The 26,724-nt window shown below is 37.9% G+C and overlaps 1 protein-coding gene across 1 annotated transcript; it reads left to right on the top strand.

Annotated features, from left to right (window-relative positions):
* The first annotated feature begins 1,233 nt into the window (after positions 1-1,233).
* On the top strand, positions 1,234-26,724 carry LOC139964262 (hamartin-like). The gene is made up of 19 exons (XM_071965721.1): positions 1,234-1,334; positions 3,480-3,654; positions 4,476-4,579; positions 5,309-5,458; positions 6,862-7,006; positions 7,731-7,879; positions 8,684-8,757; positions 10,090-10,283; positions 10,857-11,585; positions 12,462-13,275; positions 13,581-13,627; positions 14,399-14,532; positions 15,414-15,577; positions 16,402-16,498; positions 17,460-17,555; positions 17,799-17,940; positions 19,445-19,533; positions 20,597-20,665; positions 21,051-26,724. Exons 2-19 carry the CDS (start codon positions 3,543-3,545, stop codon positions 21,819-21,821), a joined length of 4,080 nt encoding a protein of 1,359 aa, XP_071821822.1. The 5' UTR covers positions 1,234-1,334; positions 3,480-3,542; the 3' UTR covers positions 21,822-26,724.

The following is a 26,724-nucleotide window of genomic DNA, read 5'->3' as shown; positions in this document are numbered from 1 at the left end:
GGTGCATTTGTTGATTTTATCACCTAATAACTTATATTATAATAACAAAATAACAACAACAAAAGTAATAATAATAATAATATGAGAATTCCATTCTATCAGATGGGTTTCCACTGTCCTCTTCTCACAGAATTTGGTGATTCTTACCTCTAAATTCTCAACATTTACAAAATGTGTATCAAGTAAATCCAGAGTTGGTTTCTTGCCCTTTTTTAATTGAGGGGGGAGGGGGTGGAGCATTGTGATTGGGGAGATGGGAGTGAGAGAAGGGGGTTAGCTTTCTTGTGAGGGGAAGTCAAACAATGGCCATTCATGTTGAAACTAACCTCTGAACCATCTTCCTGTCTTGACACTTATGGATAACAGGGCCTAATTTATTGGAAGAGGACAATTTACAAATAATTTGACAAACTTAAAAGGTGACATAACCCCAACCTCAATTATTGATCAATTTGACAACTATTAAAGGAAACTCTTTACTTCCATTTGGGAGATATCACTGTTTTAATGTTCATTCACACAAAGGCTGGAGACTTGATCAAATCTTTGTATAACATAAAGCCCTGCAAGTGCTTAAATTTGTTATAAATGCTTTTCTTCATTATTTATTACAATTTTTATTCTCTCTGTTAATGAAGTGGGGTTTTGCAAATATTGACTCAAAAATATTGAACCTTTTAACATGTTCTAATGATGGCATTGGTTTCAGTGTTAAGGTTATTATTATTCTACCTTGAAAATTTGAACAGAAAAACGACTGACCGAAAGAGATAGGTTTCAGATTCTAGTGGGACTAGAACAATCACAGATTTACAAAATGACAGCTCCACGAAAACTTGAAAGTAGGGTATTTCGCAAACTGAGCAAAACTTTCTTAACGTTTGGTTAGTTGTTCTTCACAAAGATCTCTGATGTGTAAACCAAAGATGACGATCTGGTTTGGGCACTTTGTTTTTGTTTTTCTTGTTGACATTTTAGTCAAATAGTAGCTGAAAATGGTTAAATTCCGCCAAAAGAACATTGAATTCATGTCATGTTGTTCAGTCCGACTCTGGACCTACGGTTCGTCGAAAACATTTTTCTACCACGATTCACTCCATAACGTTCATCTTAAAGAGCCACCCCCCCCCCCTCATCCTCCCTTCCCAATTGGACAGACATTCGTATTTGTTGTTATTCTCTCCCGGTTTGGCCGCTAATTTGGCCGGTTGTCTCAATAAAAAACTGGCAACCCTGCACAGGGTAACACGTGACTAAAAATGGCAGCCTCCTTGTAAAGATCCAGGAGTGACCACTATTGCCAAATTTCAAGAACGTGAAAGAAGTGAAGCAGGGTAAGTATATTCCTTTCAATGTAGAATAAATTAAATGTAAATAAGCTTAATGGCGCGAAATTTTGCTCTAATGTCAGTAATTATTATCATTTGTGGGTTAGTATCGTGAAAATTTATTTCTTGGACCGTTCTACTACAGTACTATTAGCCTAACTTACGTTAACGTTGAATATAACAATTAACATTAGAAATGTGATTGTGCACAGCAACCACACAGCTTTACTTCCATTTGTGTACTCTAACATCCAAGCAACAAAAAACCAGATTTTGTTTGATAACAAATAAAAAGATGTTCTCCTGATGCTTTTTATCCCTTTTCCTGAGGGTGAACACTCATGCAGATTGATATTTTATAGACACTATATATGGGGTGGTCCTATACCATAAATTACTGCACAGACAGGCAGCGTAGTTGCGGTTTGTAATTGTAAACACTTTTCCAATGCAACGTTATTCCACAGTGTCTTGAAAAAAACGCTTAAAATTGCTACACTGAAAGAAGAAATGGTAAATTAGGTATTTTCAGGTATTTTTATGAACTATTTCAACCATTGACTTGAATTATACAGTGAATTTCAACACATATTTGAAGTTGGAGAATTCATTTGCATTCTTACTGAATTTGATCAAACAATCCATCAACTCAAGCAGATGAAAGACAGAACTAAATCACAGAGCAAAATAAGAGATATCTACATGACAGCTGCCCTTCAAATATACCTTTATGCCCTCAGCAACTTTATAGTTGGTCGTCTGACCTTGTAACCCTCGCCAAATCTCCACAGAACTTGCATGTCATTACATTTGCATTACTGTGTGTTTACAAAAAACACAACTATGGTACTCTTTAACCCTTTAACTCTTGTAGAAGAACATAGACAAAGGTCAATGATTTTCTACAATTTTCTACCAAATGTCTATGATCGTGGTTTTGTAGACATCAACAGAATTGTTCTTTCTTCATGAAATATCATTCCTTATTTTCAGTCCAGGCATCCATGATTCATGATTTTATGATACATCTGGCATAGTTTCAGTTATAATTTGGAGTATAGTACTACAAGGTTCATTGACCATGTGTTTGAAATAGGGAAACCTGGCATGATAATCTTCAAACTGTACAGTGTAATGTTCACACTGACATGGATCTGTCAAATTGCTCGGTTTTACCAGGCGTCTCCAAGTTTGCCATGCAATCTCATGCTCTCCTGATCTTATATGCTCACCTCCTGGCAATACAAACTCCATTTCCTTTTGTGGGAAATGATTGAATAATTCTGTACTTTTGCCATGTTCTGCAGTGCTAACTTTAGCGTGACAATCACTTTTATGTACTGTAAACTGTATTATGAAAGAGGTGATGTGTAAACTCCAAATATGTAACATTTTTATGTCCCTTCTTTATATTGCTCTTCTTGTATGATTTGGATTTTGCCCACTTCTCCATAATGTTCCCCGATCTCCTGATACTTTGGGAACAGAAAATATTTCTAAATGTTTGAACATTCTAGTAACTGTGCATTTCATATGATCTGTCATGAACCAGAAAGAAATATGTTTGGGAAAAATTTAAGAATGACATTTGCCTATTTAGAAATGGCAAGTATTTTTCCAGCAGATTTGAGTCAAATGACATTACCAAAAGTTAACAGGATCAATAACAATCTGTGTTGAAAAATCTAGGCAAGATGCCAAGAAAGTTCATACATCCAGTATGTATAAATGGTGTCATCGATTCGTATACTTCTATTGTGCAGTTTATGAATGGAAAATGCCCTGATTGTAATTCTTGTGAATTGCCCGCACTTGAGCCGCTAAGTGCTGATTGCCTTCCACTGCACTAAGGTTACATCAGAAGTTGAACAACGCTGTACATGTACAGTACATACTGTAGGTCAAATAGTTATTGTTAGCGTATTTCTTTGTCATTGCACCCATGGTCGTTCACAATTCTATGTAGGAAGTGACCAATATCCATCCTTCCTGTTGTTTTAAATTCAGTCAATACTACAATGATTAACCAGTCGATGTATATGTTCATTCCTTTCCATGTTATGATACACCATTAAAGAAAAGACTTTGCCCTTTAACATGAAATGTCTTTCTCCTTTTCTTTCCTTTCCTTGTGACCGACATTACTTACAGATGGTCATGAAATTATTTAATGAATGCAAACTAAAATAACCAGTACAAATGCTCTGAGCCAGAATGGCTCACCATATAACTGAACCAACGGAATTGTTCCCTCATCTGGAGCACAGAGACCTCCAGGTGGTACATGAGGTCAAGGCTCTCATTCAAGATCATCTCTACTCTGGAGGTAAACATTTCCCAACATGCCTGAGATTTTGTGTATATATGCATTTAATGGACACTTCTTCACCTCCTTGATAAGATAGCATAGAAAGTACTTTGAACTTGTACTGTAGTACCTTCAAAGAAATGCGTCAAAATTCTTATGTAGGCTTACTTTTACATAGGGTTTATCATACATCGCAAACATTGCTTTAGCAATGAAAATGCATTGTCATGCCAGTTGACTAAATTGTCCTGATTTTTTAAGTTATTTTGGTGTTCAACAATATCACTGTTTTTGGGATACCCAAGCTAAACAAAAGGCACCCCCCTACCAAAAAAAAAAAAAAAAACATCAGGCTATAGAAGCAGGGTGAGATCAATCTAATGATTTTGCTAAACAAACTAATCTCCTTTTGCCTAGAAAAATTCTGGTAAAAATAAATATTTTAGGAAGATTTATGCTGTACTATAACTAAACTTGTATATTAAAGTATAAATATGCCACCCATTGGTATGTAGCCCTCTTTGAAACCCAAAAGTTTCTTCTTATACCCCTTCCCATGAGGTGTCCCACTTTTCAACCAATGAAATGCTTTGCTTTAAAGTCTCATTGCACAGTGAGACCCTACTGTGTGCCTGTGAAGTTCCCACACATTAAACTTCAAGAGTGCATTTGTAATGCCTTTTCTTGCCTGTAATTGCCCGCCCCTGCAATGCATTTCACAAAAATACCACAAATTGTAACAAAAAATTCATATCCGATACAAAGTACTATGGCACAGCCGGTTTGACCTAAAGATGCAGAAAATGTTAAACTTTGCCAACCTCTTTCTAACTTTCCAGCTCGTGACTACTCATTCCAGAATGGCTTGGTGGACTTTTACATCAGGACCAATTCCCAGCATGCAATGGATATACTCTGTAAGGTTCGAGAGCCATGGGATAAGGTTAGTTCCATGGGTTTTTTTAATGACACCAATAAATGGAAATGCAAAGGTTAAAGGAATTGTTGGATGTCAGTTTGTGAGATTTTTTGCCGGTGGGGGAGAGAATGGGGGAGGAAGGGAGGGGTTACTTTGTAAGATGGGTGTGGGTATATTGTGAAGTTTTGAGTTACCTAGTGAGAATTTGGGCATACCTTAGGAGTTTTTAGGAGTTTTGTGAGGTTATCCACTGTGGGTTGGGGTGGGGTGAAGTTGATAGGATTATCTCATGATGTCAGCAGGGTTACCTCACAACGTTGACAGGGTTATCTGGTGTGACTGAAGGGGTGAGGTTGAAGTGCCCTCTTCTGATTTTGGAAGAGGTTGCCTTGTAATTTGCAGAAGCATAATTTGCTGATACTCAATGTCAAAACTCCTCTCTACAAGGCTACTAATATTGTAGATGTTTTATCCTAGCAAATCTACATTTCTTCAGTCATGTATGAACATGATGGTTTCAAATAGCAATAAATAATGCACTCAATGTATCTGTATTTAGTGCTGAGTACTGCTGTACTTTCTTATTAATCAACTTAAAACTCTTTTCTTTCTTTTATCATTGATTGAAAACATGTTAAGTCTCACATGCTGCTTTAATGATATTCTCCCCCTCCCTCCCACCCCCACCACTCCACCCCTCACCCCACCCCAAAAGAGAAGACTTTTGAAAGGTTTTGTCCATATTTTTTGCAGCCATTGCTTGATAAGCTTAATGACACGATGAAAGCTGGAGCTAAGTTGCAGAGCCTAACACTTCTCCTCCACATTGTGACACGACAGCCCTCCTGGCTTTACAAGATCGTTCAAACCAACCTCTATGCTTCGCTCATTCAATGCCTGAAGGTAAAACTTTGTTTCTTTGTTTTTTTTTGGGCATTAAAGCGCCCTGTTTTGTTTTGGTTGCCAATTTAATCAAAGTTATGTAGTCAAATTTGTCGCCAAATGTACTTTTAACTATAAGTATAAAGTAATGATTCTGTAGATTCTAGTTAAAAGTTTGTCACTCAGATACTTTCATTTTATTATAACACAACATGCACAAAAGCAAAAATCGAAAGTGTCCAATTTTCTTTATTAATTGAGTAGTCACACGAATCACATCGTCATGGGACTTCAGTAATCGATGAAGCAGATCAAAGATTTTCAAAATCGGTGAACAGCTGTTATTTAAGCTTAAAAAGTCAACAAGCGAGAGCTTGTGACATGACAACATTCATTGATTGCGCAAGAGACTAGTGACCGTTGCATCTAATATCCCTTTTTGTTCTTCTCTGTCTGCCTGTATGTGTAAAGGTCTTAGGATCCGTTTGTGAGATAGGTCTTGAAAATATCCATTTCTTATTTTTTTTATATCTCATTTTGTATGGCCATGAACTTTGCCATTGGTACTTCTTGTGAAATTTGCAGTTTGCTAAATGTGAAAGAGCAAATAACAGACCTATTAATAACAAGGTGGTCAGTGCACAAGGTTGCACAAGTGTTTTTTTTATGATTTCATCTAGCCTAATATGCCTGTTTGACTTAATATTAAGGTGAATAGCTTTTGGTTTCGATGATAATCGTAACCTTTGCTTTTATGATGGCGAACATGTGTGTGTGTGTTTGTGTGTACGTTTGTGACTCCCAGCTTGTAAACACGATATCTGAATAAGGGAAGGTCAGATATTTAGTGTGTAGAAGTACCACATTGAGTACAGGAAGCCTATTGTTTTTTTAGAAAGTCAAAAGTCATTTGGGGTCAATGTTAATACCTTGTAAACATGATATCTCAATATTGGAAGTTTCGGGAAAGATCTCATACTTGGTATGAAGGTGTATAACATTAAGTACTAGAAGCCTTTAGTTTTATTGTGGAGGTAAAAGGTCATTTGGGGTCTCTAGGGGTCAAATTATGAGTATCAAGTATGTTGTACATCGTCACTATACATTATGTCAGATTCATGAAGAAAAATGCTCATGTAACATCATCAAAACCACATGTCATTTTTGCATTCTGGTTATATTTGGTTCAAATGTGCATATAAAATATATAATTACATATATCATGTTGTTAAACCCAACTGAAATAACATTGCTGACAACCAGTGGGATTATTTGTTTTTTTTTATATCTGTAAATGCTGGGTTTAAATTTGACTCTCGGTACATCTTTCTCTGCAACAAAATGGATGCCAAGAGCAAGTAACTTCCACCTCAGATTCATTGAAATTACTGCATATATTACATGTGGTTCTCCTCCTGCTGCAGACATCCTGCGATTGTTCCGTCATCATGTGCGGTCTGCTCACCATCACTACCTTATTACCCATGATTCCTAGCCTCATAGGACCGTCACTGCACGATATCTTTGAAATATTCTCTCGATTCGTGGATTGGAACATTCAAAGACCTGGTGAGTGTCAAACAGGACTACAGGGATTAAAAAAAAAAGGTGTAAATTTCGACCAACGACATTTTTTTCCGTTCCATAGAAAAAATACAATTTCAATTGTGATTTGTGGAATTTGTTTTATTGCCCTTGAAGTTGAAGCCTGAAAAATTCTATTTTTGGACTACTTCAGGTTGTTGCCTGTGACTGATTGCTAGTGTTGTAAAAGTTTTAGAACCAAGAAAAGCTGTGGGTGATCTAGTGACTTTTTGGTTTCGATGGTGTTCGTTACCTTTGCACTCATGATGGCGTATGTGTGTGCGTGTGTGTTTGTGTGTCAAAGGTCATTTGGGGTCACCAGGGGTCAAATTGTGAAAATCTTGTTAACACAATATTTTAAGATGGTAAGCATGGGCAGACTTTATATATAGTGTGTAGAAGTACCACATTGAGTACAAGAAAGTGTGTGCTTGCAGATATAGCCAAGCTCCTCCTCCTAAGCTAAGCTTTGGGTCCCTCCTAGTGAAATGATCCCTGTTATTATAAATAGAAGATCCCAAGAAAACTGTTTGAAACAGATTGTAAAAATCATCCGAATGAGCTGAAATTCAAAACATGTTTTGGATATAACTCCTACTGACAGTTTGAAACTAGTTGAAAGAATATGACATTGTGTTTGATAATGAATGACTAATGATATACTTACTACTCCCTTTCATTGTGCATTTCTTTTACATTCGGTTGCTAGGCAACGTTCCAGAAGTCTACCATCTCCACATACAGACGGCCGTCTACACCCTCTTTCACCGTCTCTACGGAATGTTTCCGTGGAATTTTCTCCAATTCCTTCGTGACAACTACGCAAAGAGACAACAGGATGTCAACGAGACAATCATGGTTGGTATATCTTTGTAGTACACCCTGTCATCGCCAAAATTTGAAATGGTCGCAGCGTTACGGGTTTATGTTCCTCTAATGTCAGAACTTAATTGTTAATGTCACCTATTACATTGTTATATGTAACCTCCGACCATCGCTCTATTGTAAGACACTGGCGTGGGCAATTTCTCGTTTCAGCTATGGTGTGAAATGTTTCCTCTGATATTGTCGTTTTGTTGCTTTTCTTTTACCTCTTTGTATCGTTCTTTTGTTGATGGTTACTTGTCGTCATCTTTCACTTATGAACCGTGCTCTGCGATTATCTCTCCACTACTTTAGAAATTACATCTAATTGTGTCTCTATTGTTTTAATATTTCCTCTTAATGACTTGCCATTGTGAAGCATTACCTCATGCTGTTCAAGACGTGATGAGCCATGCATTCCAGATTCATATCGTAACCATGTATGAAGTGTCTTAAACTTTCAAAAATGTAAAAGAAATAGACCTGTTGAATCTCGAGAGGAGAAGAATGGCAGGGGAGGGGGAATTTGGATGGGGGGGATTGGGAGTTAAGGTCCATAAATCTGTTGTGTGAGTTTTAGTATAAAGTCTCTCATGTATTTTTGTTCCTTTTGCCTTTGCTTCTGAAGTTATCCAGGAATTGGCGTCAGAATAATTCTTCTTGAAATATCACAAATATATTCATGATACATAATCTTGTAATATTCATTTGCAGACTTTGATTATTATGTATTCAGTATAAATGTAGTCATAGAACTAGTATGATTCTTTACCCAGTTTTCTACTTTGCCATTCACAGCCAATGTTGGTACGTGTGAGACTGCATCCACAGTTGATCTTGGGGTCAGGGAAGATTGAAACAGAGGCAGCAAGGTATGTCAAACTGTGATTCGATTCTCTGAAATGTAATAAACATAGTTCTAACAGCGATTAGATTTCACCTGGAGAAATGACAGAAGGCCTCATACAAGTGCATGTGATTGTGGTGAAGGTGCCAAATGCCATAGAGAAACATTTTGAATCGATTCTGGTCAACTTTTTGTTGCTATCCGATCCTTAAACTGCCCATCAACTAACTGTCCATATCTTGACTTGGTCAAGTTTGATCGGTTTGCAAGATGCACAGTTTAATAGTTTTCAGTTCCTACTCTTACATGTCATGTATACTGCAATGAAAATTGTTTGATCCCTGAAATGTGAAGGATTGTTGAGGATTGAGTTAAAATTGATTAAGTTTTCACAGATGAACAGTTGTAAGCCAGTTTCTTAGCATGGTCAGTTGCAATGGTAAGGTATTTAGGAATGCTATTGTTTTTGCTAAATATGTCAAGAGATAAATTAACGATGTGAATTGATATCTTGCCCATTTATTCAAACTATGGTTGATATTCAATGTAACCTATTTTGACTGGCTGAACCTTCAACTACTCCAGGAAGTTGGATCACAGTGTGGGGGTGGGATGGGGTTCTATGATTTCATCTTGGCAAATCTCCCCAAAAAAATGTTCCTTTGGCTATTAGAATGTGTTTGGGTTGATTTTTCCTTGAAACCTGATCATTTGAAATATTTACTTAGCTCTCAAAGTTCTCTGTACTAAAAATTTCATCATGTTATTTTAGAAATATTTAGTTTAGTAGATAAATGATTGATCAATCATATAGAGAAGCAAAGACAATTTCAGGTGAAGTGCCCTGATGACATCATTCCTCCTGTTGTTGCCAGATACATAAATTACAAAAATATCACAAAATTTGAATAATTTATGTCTTTGCAATACAAAATGGCAAGAGGTTCCAGCAATTTTTTGCTAAGCAATCAACTTTACCCTCCAGAAAATTCTTTTAAGTATGGTAGTCTTATCGTTATGTTCACCGAACATATGTACACTAATGATATCACATTATTATATCTATTTGTATTCTATGTACCTAAATCAACGATCAAATCTGAGAACGTTTCCGCCCTCTATCGAGGACCTACTTTAATGACCATGTTGATTTAAGGCGCAAATCTGTAATATGGCTAGTCGTTAATAGACAAAGTTTTCAATGTGGTTTAGTCAAAAACTAAAGACGCATGTTTTTACCTATCAATACATATAAAATATATACTACTTAAGTAATGGTTAAATGAATACTTACGTATTCCTGAATTCTATGAGAAACGCTCTGAAAGTTTCTTGTCTATTGTTTCCTCGGTTACAGATGGCGGAAGATGGAGGTACACGACATCTTAACGGAATGTTCTCGTATTTCCTTGGACTCGGCCGAATCGGCCCGAGATGAGTGGTCACTCTACAATGTATCCGCTGCGGGGTCAGAGTCTGGTAGAGCTAGCTCCAGCTTGTCTTCAGTGGTCAACCAAGCTAGGAGAACGTCCTCTCCCCTGGACTCATCCCGTGAGTTTTAGTTGTTATTGCCCTGTTACGCTATCTGTTTATAAACAAACGAAAATTGCACCCACTTAAAAATTGCACCCTCACCAGCTTGTAACAGACTCGCAGGTGTTTAGAGACAAACCTGTGTCCATGTTGACTCTTTGATAAACAAACCTTTATTAAATTTGTTAACTTTTTTTTCTCTCCAAAAGTAGCTGTATTCCTGTCTAAAGAAGTCTTTTATAATAAAATCATAAATAATAATAATAAAAATATAAATTTGTCGAGTCGCTATACCAGTGTAAGATATATAGTAGCTTTGTAGACAGCAACCATAGTATTTTATAAGAGTCAAAGTTCAGAACCTTGAAAACTGCTACACAAAATTTAGTTCCTGGTCAGGGTTTGGTGGGGGGTGGGGGGGGGTGGTGGGGGAAGGATATATTTTTTTTTATTTCATGCCAAACCTCAAAGGGTTTCAAGAACATTTCTGTTCAGTGTTCCTACCTCAACTATTTGTTAGCTGGTGTAGAAAAATGAATATAAAATTGGACTGAATTGAAACCCCTAACTCGTCTTTACTTTCCTGGACAGGCACTAATTCGACAGATCAGCGGCAGAAACAGGTATCCCAGCAGAGACTACATCCTCGAGGAGCAGCACCACCAGCAGGAGCCGCTTCGGAGAACTTGGTCGGTCTGGTGGACTCAACCGCCATGATATGGAGTCCGTCTGTATTCTGTGGTCTCAGCACTCCCGCCAGCTCCAGACCGGGATCCCCTGGAAGTATCCTCGACTCAAGCTTCAACTCTTCCCTTCAACTGATGTCCGCCACCACCACCCCTACCCCGCTCAACACACCCCGAGACTCCCCCAGACTCGCAAACCTGACGGATGACGTCAAAGCCGCAGGTTACGGGGGTACGGATGGTGCCTCTCTCGTCCCGGTAGGGAAGAGCAGCTCTGCCGTGAGGCTGAAGGGGAAAGTGCCATCCAACTTGCGGAATTTGCCCCTCGCTCACAGGACCGTGTCGGCACCGTCCACCCCGGGGTACGCCGAGAAGAGGAGCGTCCCGTCTTCACCCACCAGGAAGCACAGCGTCGCAGGCGTGGCCAAATGCTTCAATTTTGAAGACGAAACCAGCAGAGGTGTCAGGTCGCCTGCCGGTAGCGCGCAACGTTCGCGGGAACCGTCCGGGGACAGCTCCGAGGGTCAGAGGTCAGCTGGAAGAGAAAACCGGGAGGGCTCCATGGTGTCCGTGAAAGATCTGCTGCACGTCATCAACGGGTTGCCAGGAAATATTTTAACCACTAATAGAGAAGGTAAATGTCGATGAAATATAAAAATGTATGGACGATAAAACTAGTCACTGCCATTCATATGCGTATATTAGTAATTTGCATCGTTGTTTTTTTATCGTGTGCCTACATCATTTGAAGGGAAAATTTGGATGCATTTGTTACATTGACATCTGAACTCAGACCTCTGACTTTTTATTTACTTTAAGGTGCCATATAATGCCATATTTGCAAAATTGGAAATTGTGCATAAAAGTGGATAATGTGATGTGTGAATGGATAATGAAATCCAATATTTCCACAAATAAAAAAAGAAAGTATCACAGAGCAAGGGTTAAGAAACACATGGGTCTAACTTCAATATTGATATCTCGTTCCCTTGCTGAGACATGAAAAAAAAGTTGAATTTTATTTAATATATTCAGATAAGTACATTGTGCAAAATAATGTGTGATGTCAAACATGGATGGACAAGACCATTTTTTAGCCTTTTGTTATTCAATTATTTAATCTAGGATGCTCTGTTGGACTAAATTTTTTCGTAATTTTTTTCCATGATAAAGAGTCCAGAATTTCTCTTTCATACAATTTATAATATCGAATGACATGAACAGAAATCCTTGCAGATTATTGTCATCGAAATAGAATAATTAATCACTTGCCGATTAACAGCATTTCTCGATGAATTTAAGTAGCATAATAATTTTCAGCTTCTTCTGACTACATTCTTGTAGCTTTTTTTATGTCACTAAGAGAGGGTTGCAACATTTTAACCATGTTGTGATCCTATATCCTCAGGTATGAAAACAAAAGACCAGATAATAATAATGAGTTCATGTTAGTTTGTAAGATGATGCCATCTGAACACACAACTCTCTCTATATATTATACTTGCCACAGATGACATGGAAGTCAGCAACGAGTTGTCTGCGATTACCGACACCTCCACGAAATTACGAGATCTCGAGCGGCAAGAGAAAGGTCAGTTGAGCTGTCACAGGAGAACCCCAGAAGAGGACCCACCACCTTCACCCCCCTTGCCGTTTGACGTTGACTTTATGCTTTCGGATATACCTTGTGAAACATTGAAAGCAAAATTACAGAGAAGGAAAGACCAGCTGTTATCAGAGACGGTGAGCTCCGAGTGTTTGGAGGATGACATCACCGTAAAACTACGGAGTTACTGCAGACAATTGTTGCGTGATACGCAGACTGCAGATTCCGAGTGCACCGACAAGTCCACGCCGATACCCGTCCCTCAATCGCAGACGAAGACCCACTGCGAAGTCTGCAGCAGTTCGGGGAAATCAATCGAGGTGACCCAGGTCACGGGTGGCAATACACCCTTGAGTAACACTCTGGAGGGCGGGTTCACGCCGATAAGGGATCAACCGATGGACCACTTTAAGCCCACCCACGAGTCGACCCACGATCCCGGTCACGCCGCTTGTGGATCGCACGTGGTAGCTGACGAGGCACCCGCCGTCAATCTCTTCCCGTTTGCGCCGACGCAGTCGTGGCCTCTCCTGAAGGACGGAGCCGGGTTGGAGGGTAGTTTGGACTTGTCTCTGTCATTCATGAACACTCAGTCCACCAGTAGGGGTAGTTCTGTCATGGGAGGTCAGAGTTCATTAATGGCCACTTTCTCTCCCCATGAGTTACTGGATCGTCATATTCAACTAGGCGATAGTGTCCACACGAAGGAGCTCAGCATGTGAGTTACCATAACTGATCTTTTTCCCCTCTCACCTTCCCATTACCCTCTCACCTTCCCCTTCCCCCCTTTTAACCCCCTAGCATTCGTCCCATATTCAGATTCTGGTGGCGACTGGAAGTCTAGATCTTGATAGGTGACCAGATGCACTTCAATGGAATCAGGTTAACATGTTATCATGAATATTAAGTGTCAGAAACTTCAAACATGCAATAATATTCATACTTTATTCAGTCAACTTTCCAACTCAATTCTTTGTCTCGGTTTTTGGGTAACCCGTTTTTATTTTAATTTTTACCCTGCAGGTTACCTCTTACAAGTCAAACTTCGATCAACTGGACTCATTTTGGGGGTATGTCATTTCATATTACTGTGTTTACTATGGTACAAACAGTATCAGACTAGTTATGGCCTCTTAAGCAGCTTTTCGAGTTTGGCCATTAAATTCAGGGAAAATTGCTGGACCCACATATGCTACATAATATTTTTAATAATAAGAACGCAATTTCATTTGATTGTTATATAGTCCTGAAAATGTTACTTGTCCAGACAAGTTCTTTCACAATCAGATACAAAATAAAATGGGAAAAGAAAGATATTTACAAAATGTTCACAAAGTTTGCAATATTCAATCAATATTTTTAATTTTTCAGACATCCTCGTAGAAATTTTCCACCAGATGAATTTTACTTTAGGAATAAATCATTTCTTTTCTCATATTTGTAATAATACTAATTAAGTAATAAATTGCATATATTTAGAATGTATATACCAATGTACATCAAATATGTATAAATTAACATATATATGTGTGTATATATATAAATGTGTTTATATATATATGTGTGTGTATATATATATATATATATGTATGTGTGTATATATATATATATGTGTGTATATATATATATATATATATATATATATAAAGATATATATATATAAAGATATATATATATAAAGATATATATATAAAGATATATATATAGAGATATATTATGTATAGAATAATATATAATATTGTTACATATATGACCTGTTTTTCTCTCTTACTTATTGATTTATTATTGGGTGGAGTTTCATTGCTCTGATTTCTTTCTTCTTTATTTTTGTTGACATTCAGGCGCTGCTCCAGCAGACGAAGTGAATATCCTCAAGAATCAAGTCATCTTCCTCCACAATCAAGTTCTCTACGAACGACACAAAAGAGACGTCCACACAGAGAGGAACAGAAGACTCCTTGGCAAGACGCACAAGGTATTTACTCTGAGTATGAGAGGAGGGTTACAGATTGGGAATTCCTACACATTAATGACTATTAAAGCAGTAGAACAGGGGGGGGGGGGGGGGCTTAAAGGCATTGCAGACTTGCCCCAAACCACATGCCGCCCTGTGAAAAAGTTAACTATCCTTTGCTTGCAAGTGAACTTTTGTTCTTGTCGCTACAAAATGCAGACAGTTATGAAACGTGATACCTTGTTATCTTTAGCTGGACCTGAGATGTCCATCGCTGTATCGTTTGTACACTTTGCTGTGGGTATTGACCGTAGCTGTATGTACTGACTGTACACTAGTGTCTAATAACCGATGGTAGCAAGCTGTGTGTGTATTTTCTGGGATCGATGATGGTGTCTAACACTTCTGTTACACCTCATTCAAAACTAGGTCAGATAACCGGCATTAGACGGTTTTTTTTTTGCGCGAGTCTTAACACCCTTTAAGCTAAAGAGACCTTAAGTCTTAGGTTGTTCAATGCACTTCAATCCCAACTATTCAATTGGTTTACTCTGTTCTTGAGAAAATGGTGTGATGAAGCCTGGCCTATTTAAATCATGTTGATGCCCTTCCAAAATTTTCTCCCCCGCCCCCTGCCATAGAATCCTGATTTTTGTTTTAATTGTAATTATTGTTATTATTATTATTATTATTATTATTATTATTATTATTATTATTATTATTATTATTATTATTATTATTATTATGGAAGTTAGCTACCATGTCATCAAGTTCCATATTCTTTAACTTCATCTTCCCAACCAATATCCAAATAGTAGTTGTTCTCATTTAAGTTACAATATAAGTAATTACTTAGAAACAAAACAAGAAAAGTAAGAAATGAGTGATATTTTCAATTTCAGGCCAAGGCTTGCCAGGAACTGAACAGTGCCATGAAAGACCAGGTCAAACTGCAGGAGCATAAGATACAAGAAATTCAGAGTAGGTTCGAGCTGGCAGCTGTCGAGAGGGGCCGCTTGCAGGAAGAACTAGGCAAGAAAGACCGACATTATAATGACACTGTCAAGTAAGTTATTCTTATATTTTTCAGGTTACATGGCTTACGGAACTGGGCCTCTTTAAGTCGACACTATGTTATTGCAAAGAAATTTGGACTTTGCATTCCAGGTTTTCATTTCAATACAAAAACAAAATGCTTTTCAGTAAAATTGGAACATTGATTTTATCGAACCTAATATGACAATGTTAGGAAGGAAACATTCTCTTTATTATTTAACTTAGGCATCTGGCAATTTTTTAAATATGCTCAGTAATTTTGTATGCTAATTTGGATCCCAAAACGTACCATAGTGTTTTATCACCATTAACCTCACCTCATCATTTGTCATTACTACTATAACACTCAAATTGTAAAAACAATGGCACATTTTGCAGGGCTGATGTTTTCGAAGGCTTGCTGGCTATCCCTCGCGTGACCTAGGCTAGCTTTTCTTGTTGTCTGAGCAGCAGTTGTTTTTTTTAATGTTATTCAATTTCATTTATAATAAATTTCATTTCATGTCACATGATTAATGTGAAATGGAGGGGTAATACTTATTGGTTTTTTGCATAACAGAACTCCTTGTCCATCATCGTGCAACTTCAAGGACATTCTTGCTCATCCAGCAAGAATTTTGAGCACTTTTGTTCATGTGTGATGTTGCAGAATCTGTTGGGTACCATACTCCACTTTGAATGCAGGTATTAGGTGTTTGAAAAAAAAAAGGATCTTTTACTCTGATTGAAAAGATGTTGAGAGGGAGTCAATACTAATGGGGGATGAGGGGGGGGGCGGAAATTCTGTAATGTGTGCAGATTAAAAACTTTGTCAATTTTGTATTTCTCTCGTAGAAAATGGAAGTACGAGAAAACGCAACTCCAAGAAAGTAACCAGGAATTACAGAAACTGTTGGTGGAGCACAAAAGAGAGGTCGATCTGGTCAGACAGGTAAATCTCACCGTTTGCATCGATCAGACACAGACAAATTTTATTTTAAAAGTTAAAGCCAGACTCAACCTGCAGCACTCTTGTGGTATAATGTACCCAGGTCAAACCCGTTTTGCATATTGTAATCTAGGCCGATGATGTTATTTCACGGTCATCGAATAATCAGTGTGAGGCAAAGAGAAGTAAATAATAACGTTTGGTAACTTGTGAAAAAATGATGAACTAGTTTAGGCCAGTGAAAACGAGAGACTTTAAATGAAGATTGCCAACCAAGAATTTATCATTTACTCTTGAATTAAAGAATGTCACAGTGATACAGCAGTGTGAGAGGCCGATATAGAAACTAACCTTTGTTCCAACAGCGTGAATGATGCATACTACGTTCTAATGGGACCACCCTATTACCCCTCTGACCCCCCCCCCTTCCCTTCCTCATAATTATAATAAATCCTGTCATATCTGTCAAGTCATATATGTAGGCCATCATCAATCCTCTGATATCTAGTCAAGTGATATCATCGCTAGCAGGGGGATAGGAAGCTTCCACAAAGTGGGGGGGGGGGGCACAACATCAGAGGGGCACTTTTTCATTCCACAACCACCACTCATTATGCTTTGAACTGATACACACCGGGCCATATCACTTTAATATATATGATGTGTTAGTGTGCTATCAATACTATTATGGTGCACGTGACTCTATTTAAAATTAACAACGGCTGAAGATATCCAAAAGACAGTTCTTCATCAAAGGGGCACATTTTATTTGCCAGTAGGGCACATTTGCTATTTTGGAAAAAGTGGGGCGGTGGCACGTCCCCCCAGTCCCCCCGCATCTCCTATTCCCCTGGTGGCTAGTAGTTTACCTGTCTCTGGGTTATCACACTTTTTTTAAAGCAGTACAGTAGCTCTCTATGTAGTTAGTATCCTAACATATCGTTTTGACTTTTATTCCCAACAGAAGTTACAGACCACTTCATCAGAGCTCTTCAGTGTTCAAAATGAGTTGGAGAATGCACAAGCGGAACTTGGTACCACCAAAAGGCTGAAAGACGAGGTATGTGAATAGAATCCTTTTATATCGCCTTTTTTCCTTCATCATTCCAAAACTACACTTGAAAATTAAATGTTGGACAAGTTTATTACTTAATAAGATGAACTGGAAGAAAAGACTTTAATATATTCTTCATTATTTGCTTGCCAATCTTCTCAGAGGTACTTCAGGTATTTGCAAATACTCTGTAATTTCTCATTTTTATCTCACAAGATGTTTTTTTTTGTTTTTAAAAAAACTTCTTAGATCACTTGGTTAAACAAAGAACTCCTCCTATTGGGTGAAGTCAACCAGAAATTGAGAGAGAAAACATCTGAGCATCAGCTAGGTGTCCAGTCATCGAAGGAGCATTTGCTAGCTGAACTAACACTGAAGAAGGAGCTAGTGGGTAAGCTCATGCGCTAGAAAACAAGAAATTGTTCTTTTTGTTAGAGAGACGAGATCTGCATCTTCCATCCTGTCCGTGTCTTTTGCTTTTGGTGGTATTACCTTTAATATCTATTAAAGGGTGTGAAGACTCGCGCACAAAGAAGCGTCTCAGGCCCACAACACAGTGTACATAGCAGCGTGGACATCTCAGGTCTAGATAAAAGATAACAAAGTATCATGTTTCATTACTGTCTGCATTTTGTAGCGACAAGAAGAAAATGTCATTTGAAAGCAACGGAAAGTTAACTTTTTCAGAGCGTGGCAGGCGGTTTGGGGCGAGTCTTCAATGCCTTTAAGAAGAGATAGAATATGCCTAGTTTACACATACATATGCACACAAGACTTATTAGCCTAACCTTATCCCCTAACAGTAACACTTGAAATGCATAGACACATCCTCTTTTCCCTAACAAGCTACATTTATAGTAGCAGTGTAGGCCCATCTGCTTCTTTGGCTTTATTCCAAAAGTGATTCATTACTTTCATATTGACAGACTTGCTTCCGTTGCTGTATCGTTATCATCTATGTCAAAAAGTAATGTACGGTAATCTCAGCAGCCTAACTGTAAATTATAACATTAGGCCCTTATGTTAGGCATACAACAACAGTGTCAGTAGTAGGGTAGTACTAGTATTAGTACTGTAGATTGAATGCTAAAGTCTATAGGGAAAGGGTCACATATTCCCACCGAACCACATTTTCCCCCTCATCAACTACCAAGATCTCTGACACAATTAGAATTACACCCACTGCTGTTTATGCGAAGTTAGGGATGCCTACGTATCAATACATGACTATCAAGATATTCTGTGGAGTACTGGATAATGTGCTACTGTAGTGTCCCAAAGCTGATAAATGTTAAAGAATATGTTGACTTTGAGTCTATTTTCACCTAATAATGGTACCAAGTATACTAAAATGGCCAGCTTAAGCATGAAATTTGGACATATTTTTTATCTGAAGAAAGGAAGACAATTTGTCATAGACTGTGAGAATGTGTCTAGGTTTAAGGGTCCCACTTCCCATTTGAGGGCAAAAAAATGATCTTGATGGGTACCAGCATGAAAATGGTGTCAGATTTGAAGATTAAAATGTATTATGCCTTGTTAGATCACAACAGATGTACGACTGTTTGTTGCCAACAATTTACCGTTGTACACTCAAAGTTGGCTTATCTAAGTGGCCAAACTGACAGTCAAAGAGGTTTTCCCACAGTATATATTACATCTTTGTCGGAACTACCACAAATCTGTACATTGTTTTAACACTTTTGAAGCTCCGACACACTCGCCTAAAGATAGATGAAAGAGGATGTGTACCCTATGTGGATAGTAAAAAAAAACTGCTCGAGGCAAGTGGTTTTATACGGAGGTTGGAATGTGAGGATGTTTTATGCCACTCAGATTCTAAGTGGCGAGGATCGCAGTGTATTTAATAGAAGTCTCATTGTGTCATTCTGCAGCCATGAAGGAAACGTTATCTGAAAAGATGGTGCAGTTGAATGCAGCTAAGACGAGAATCACCGAGTTGGAGGCTAGTCTAACCAACAAGGTTTGTCACTGAAAGTGAATGGGAAATTGAATGCGAATGGGATAGTGAATGTGATAGTGGATGGGAAAGTGAATATGAATGGGAAAGTGAATGGGATAGTGAATGTGAATAGTGAAGTGAATGGGATAGTGAATGTCAATGGGAAAGTGAATGGGATAGTGAATGTGAATAGGAAAGTGAATGGGAAGTGAATATGAATGGGAAAGTGAATGTGAATAGGAAAGTGAATGGGAAGTGAATATGAATGGGAAAGTGAATGGGACAGTGAATGTGAATAGGGAGGTGAATGGGATAGTGAATATCAATGGGAAAGTGAATGGGATAGTGAATGTGAATAGGGAAGTGAATATGAATGGGATAGTGAATGTGAATAGGGAAGTGAATGGGATAGTGAATATGAATGGGAAAGTGGATGGGATAGTGAATGTGAATAGGGAAGTGAATGGGATAGTGAATATCAATGGGAAAGTGAATGGGATAGTGAATGTGAATAGGAAAGTGAATGGGAAGTGAATATGAATGGGATAGTGAATGGGATAGTGAAAGTGAATGGGATAGTGAGTGTGAAAACAGTGTGAATGTTAAGCAAGATTATAGAGTGGATTGTGGTTTAGAGTGGGTTGGACAGCAGAGTGTCTCCTTATAGCATATTCTTTAATGTGAACTGAAGTCACTCGTACGAATAGCATTACAGCTCAGACAGTGGAGGTGATTCCTGGCAAAATAACTGTATTGATGTATCAAATTATCTAGGTGGTTAGGGCAAGCAGCTTTACAAGCTTAGCCAAGACCAACAAAGTAGTAATGTTATCTGATGTTTCTGCCAGGCTTGGGGCATAACATTTTTGTTGTTGTTGAGCATTTAACTGTCTCTCTGGGACAAGCACTGTTCACAGAAAGGAAGTCTGGAAATAACACATTATATTCAATATACAGCATATAGCATAGTGTTTAGTTGCCAGAAGTGATGGTGGAATGGAGGGGGGGGGGAGAGAGGAGAGGGGAGGGTGAGAGGTAAAGTAGTTTTGAGTATAAACTGACCATTTCTGTTTCTGTTTTCTAGGATGTTGCCATCACAGAACAAAAGAGATTTCTGGAGACAGTGAAGAGTCTGTCGAACGGTAAAATAGAGGTAAGCGTTATTGTTGCACTCTTGGTCTGTTTTCGATTCTATGCTGAAGGCAACAGTGGCATGTTCATGTATGTATGTATGTATGTGTACCTGCGTGTATGTGTGCTTGTGGCTTTTGCTTGTAAACACTGTAACTGTAAGTATTTTATGAATGACAGTTGAAATATTAGTTCTTTAGAAACCATGAATGTTTCTGTTATGATAAGGCTTTTCTTCGGGTTTGTGAGGAAGTTTCAGATCGGTTTATGAAAGCCAAATATGACACTTATATTATACTAATATACTTACTTATATTACATGAATTATTAAGTTTAAATATTGTTCAAGATTGTCATTTTTTTATATATTTATTGTTTTAATGTCTTTTTGAAATATTTATTAACAGGCCATAGAGAGTAAATACAATGTGCAGAAAAAGATAAATCAGAAACAAGAGTCCACCATCCTGAAATTGACCAAGGAACTGATGGAGCTTAGGGCTAAAGACAGCGTAAAACACCGTCCATATTCAAGAACCAACTCTGAACAGATTGCGGAGAGTCTGAAAGGAAACGAGGCTCGTCACTCAGACCACACGCACGATAGGAGAGCCAGCTGGCATTGCCAGGACTGGCAACCAAGGGAATCAACCCCAGTGAAGGGTCGAATGCCCTCACCGAGCAGCATTAGTCCCGTTGAGGACAAGAAAGAGTGCCAGTCGAGGTCTCCAGAACCTCATCAGAAGACGAGCTCTGCAAAGAGTCCCGTTGAGAGACTGCGTGCCACGTCACTTCCTGGTGACGGTAGAGGTCAGTCTGCGAGTGGTTCGCACGATCATTCGGACGGGTTTCAATCGGACATACCACCCCCCGTGGGTAAGATCAACTTCAGTCAGTCGTCACCGTTTCAGAGGGTTCGGTCATCGTATAGCGAGTCGTCACGAAACCAGATCACAAATTCAGAGGTGGGCAGAAGTAAATCTTGGCCGCACTCGATCGAGCCCACCCATCTTCAACAAAAGCAAAACTGTGATGGGTCCACCCCGGTGGTGATTGACATAAGCGAGGGAAAGAGGGCGCTAGTAGAGGACGAAACTTCGCATGTCGGCGATGAAAGCCTGGCATCAATTTTAGAGATGGATGCCAGCTTTGAAGTTCGACATGAAAAAGAGAGCTAAGTTATTTTGCGACCGGATGATATTTTTTGGAGTCAATTTTGTCCTGTAGTATATATATTTGCATGAGGAAATTTGTTGAAACCTTTTTTTTTTTGGGGGGGGGGGGCTTTTTTGGTTTTTGTCCAGGGTAATAAGTGTAAATTGTTTTGTCTGCAAAGCAAGAACGAGGATTATATTTTTAGGTGGTTACATGAACTACCTTATGATGTTTAGAAGCAAGTAATCATGCTGGTTTTCCGAGATGTTATTAATAGTCAAAACGTATCCACGTAATGTAAATTAGTGCACATTTATGTTGATATTTTGATGGGTATAGCTTACTGAATGCATCACGTCTGATATTAACTAAAAGATGGAGATATGACAAATTGAAAGCACAGCAGGAGACCATGCCATTCCCAGCTAAATGAAGTACAGCTTTCATTTCATTTAAAGGGGACGCAATCCCAACCATCTATTTTAGCTTATATGACACAGATCGTTGTAATCAACAACTACCCCAAACAGATTATAAAAAAAACTCTCTGTTTGATAGATATATCCTAGTCTCAGGTTGTGTCTAGGAGCTGTCATTGTTTATAAGTCAGTGATGTCATAATGTCACTATGATCTGGAACCCTGCTGGCCAGATATGTCACTTTCCCGATTTTCGCCGAAATTAATGACGAACTCCAGTAACCTTTTCTCGCATACAAAGCAAAGCAGCATAAAGAAAAGTTAAGTCACATTCATCACAGAGTACATAAGTCTCTTTTAACCAGCCGTTTTAACGCAATAAGACTAATATCCAATGGTTCAGTCTTGTAGATCTCAATTGATCACTTCAAAGAACGGCTGGAATTAAACCTAATGCCAAACTTGCAAAGCTTCGTGCAACCACTGATCTTGGCCGGCAGTACGTGTACACAACTAGCAAGAAATAAATATTATAACCTCCGTGGCAATTACTCTGTGTATGTACTGCACGCACATTACACATTATGGAATCTTGCACACATCGCGTTGCAGAATTCAGTCTTTTATACTGTCAGAATAAACAGAAATGGCGATATAAAAAAAAGAGTGAAGAAAACGTCATATGAAAAGGAAATCTGCCAGGTATAACCTAGGCCTACAATATATCGCCTAGGCTAGTACTATTCTATTTGTGGAGGTACTACTGCTACTACTTCTAGCCTACTACTGACTGTTTTTGTAAGCCTAACATTATAACAAAGGTTAGGCTGCTGAGATTATCGTACCCTACGTTAAACATAGAGGATAACTTTAGAAAATGGAACAAGTCTGTTATAAAAGCAATGAATTGATTTTCGGAAACAAAATACTAAGCATCATGTTAGGCAAGGAAGTTTTTATGAGTTCAACTGTTACTGTTGGGGGTAAACATTAGGCTATTTTTTTGCATGTACATGTTATGATGTATATAGGGCATATTATATATTCTATTTCAGGTTTTGTTTTCAACTGTTAGTGCCATCTCTCTAACAAGGTTACCTTTTACTTTCTCTTTCTTGTCGTATGTTCAGCTTGGAATGTTAACAACACTTGTTGACCCTGAAACCAAAGCCATCATGTTAATAATGGTTCACTATTTTAGATTCAGCATTTGCAAAATCCATTACAGAAAGTAAACGTAATAAATTAAGAAAACCCTAAATCGAAGCACATGTGGCTGGCTCAATGATGTGATATTTACACTTGATCAAGTCATCAGCCACTTGTGTGAATAAACATTAAATCTGTGATATTTCCCAAAGTGAATAACATTTGTCTTAGCTATTTAGGGAATTTATTCATGCTAGTTATCTTTATCACATAGAACAATACTGATGGTTGGTCTTGTGCCTACATTAATATAATCTTGCTCACCATTGAGATCATGCATTTTAAAGAATTTGATAGCAATCCCACTGATGGTTAAAAGTGTTCATACTATTCAAAGTCTAAAGTTTATTCTAACTAAAAGTACCAGTTCTACTCCCCTCATCCCCCCCCCCACTCCCGTCACCCTGAGAAAAACAAATCTATAGATTCTGTCAAAACTTGCTAGAGAACAGTACTAAAAGCAATGTGGCCCATAGCCAATTTGGTACACTTGGTGTTTTCAAACAAAAAATTGCAGCAACATTTGACAGCACCATATGAAATAGATGGACTTTCAGGAGAATATTAAGTGTTTCACAGTGGCTGGTCTCTATAGTCTGTTCCATTAATGCTGTAGTACAGCCTGTACTGATGGAATCATGTAAGAGTTAATCGAGTAAATCTACTTGTGGAAAATTGATAATACCCGCATTTAAATTTTTACATAATCAAAAAGAGGAGCAAAAGCTGCATGAATGGTAGAGTGGCATTACAGGCTTACTAGGAAAATTGCTATCTTTTTTTGTTCCTTTCGATTGGATGAAATTTAATGTTATTTCTGGATGTGCAGTGAAATGCAAGTTTTCACTGGTCAAGTTTTGGAATGACTTGAATCATTGGTAGAATTTGCACTTTACTTGCAAATATTCTTCAGTGGGCCACATTTCATCTTCATAATGAGGTTGATGTTAAAGTTAGCAGTGAAATATCATTGACACAGTATGGATGGCTTTTTAAAGTAGATTGAAGTTAAATGTTTTTCTAGGAAGTCCCCATTCAAACTATTATACCCAATCTCCCTTACTGTGGTGATTTTTTTTATTTAGCTCCTGAAACAAATTATGCAACTGACTGTCCAATTTATGTTTGAATAGTTAATTTAAAATTTGATGGCTATGGTCTTAAGTCACGTCGGCGTCAGTTGGGAAAACTGAACACGTAGCCTCCCCCAACTGGCATTGGCAGTGGCTCACGACTAAAACTGCAGTTTAAGCAACTGTAACCAATCACAGGGTAATACATTTGCATGCGACCTCAATGAACTCCGTCCGTTTACAGCAAATAGTCGTTGTGTCGCTGATCAAATAATAATCATGATGTTCAGATTCAAACATCTACATTATTGTCAACCCTCAAAGCTGTTGGCATTATTGAGACATTTAAATGTCTAATTGAACCAAACCCCTCTATTTATGGAATTAATAAGAATGGATGATCAGAGCCTCTAGGAAAATACTGTTGAAAACTTATATTATAAACTTGAAATTTTGTCCAATGTTGCCTACTGTTTAAGGGCACATGTACATAATGAATATTTTACTGCAGCAATTAATACTGTCTTTTGCAAACATAAAAAAAATTACATCTTAGGATGGAGTATATCATCAATCTTGAATAATTTTTCTGGCATAATTTTGCAAAATGCTATGCGAAATGGGTGAATTGCTATATAAATTCAAAGATGTATCTTTGTACACAGCACGCTTTTTACACAGGTACCAATAGTATTTTGTAAAGGAACGTTAATAGCCTTCAAAGCTGCTATCAAAATCTGAATGCTGAATTATTCCCTGATAGTGTTTGAATTGATTATTTTTTTTTAGATATTTAAGTTAATTGCTGGTTTCCATATCTACAAATGTAACATGCCCAATATGTTTGGATACTATTGTACAATCTACTTCTGGGTAAACAGTTCGATATGGTGACAAGTCACTGATTAGTTTAACACCAGATAGTTATAGTAAGACTGTCTCAGTACCCCCCCCCCCCCCCAAGTCACTCTTAATAGAGTATGGGTGAACAGTGCATGGAAAGTTTGAAAGTTTTCCATTGCTATAATGTAGATGTTTACTTGTACACACTTCTCGTGGGATCCTTGTTCATGATCTATCTATCGGTTAGATTCATACTACAGTATTCGTTTATTTGATTTGGTTTTTTTCACAACATATATACAACAAATGTAGCGAATACAGAGAGTTATGGAATGTGAAAGGAAGTGATCAGGAAACCCTTGTGGGCTTAAACTTACTGTAAGGCTAGACTTTGAACTTTCTCATGATAACATTGTGCCTCTTTCACTACAATGTCTGGGGGGGGGGGGGTATGCACTACGGTGATGGGATTGCAATGTCGTAAAGTTATAATCCACAAAAAATTATATATTCGCTGTCACTTACATAAAATGGATATGATTGTGACTTAAAATGTGCAATGTTTTGTAAGCATGAAAGCTTATACCTTGATTTCTGCCTATCGTATATACCCATGTCTAACATGCCTACTGTTATATAAAAAATAATCAAAGCACGAAATAAAAAAGTAAAACAAATATGTCGAATATTATATTCTAATTTTATTGTATATACATGACTAGAGCTATATGCATGATGGTTTCCTGCACCCTCCCCCCCCCCTCCCCGTACTGTGCTTTGCATGTCGTTGCAGGGTTGGGTGTGACCAATAATGCGATGGCCTCATTGCCAGTTTCAGGCTAAATGATGTAGCCTCTTTTGATAAAATATTGGTATCCCAATCAAAAATATTAAAACAATTGACAATGAGCAAGCTAATGCAGACTGTGGAGAAATAACAGCCAAATGCACTTCATTCATTGTTAAAATTTACGGGTATTTGCATATTTATTAAATCCCTTTGCAAATATGTTATAAAATCCCTGTGATAATAGTAAACTTCAATATTAACAGTAATATTCACTTCAAGAGGCTAAAACTGGGGGACATGGGCGGAGGGTTGGGGGGAGGGAGTATGCGAGAGGGAGTTTATACAAGATACAAATAAAGACTACATAATAAAATAGACATCTTCGGTCAGTCGAGTTAAATATTTTGTAAGATCAAATCCCTGATTCTGCACAATTATAAAATTACTGATTCTCCGTACATGCCAATTTCTTTCTCACCGAGAATCCATTGATATGATCTGATACAATAAAAAAGTTTCTCAAAACGTTTTGCAAAATTACCCTTGTGATGCTAAGGATGGCACTTAAAATACTTTAAAATAATGCCAATTA

This window comes from Apostichopus japonicus, chromosome 22, assembly GCF_037975245.1.
Source record: "Apostichopus japonicus isolate 1M-3 chromosome 22, ASM3797524v1, whole genome shotgun sequence".
Taxonomy (NCBI): Eukaryota; Metazoa; Echinodermata; class Holothuroidea; order Aspidochirotida; family Stichopodidae; genus Apostichopus; species Apostichopus japonicus.
This window is presented reverse-complemented; position numbering and strand designations above follow the sequence as displayed.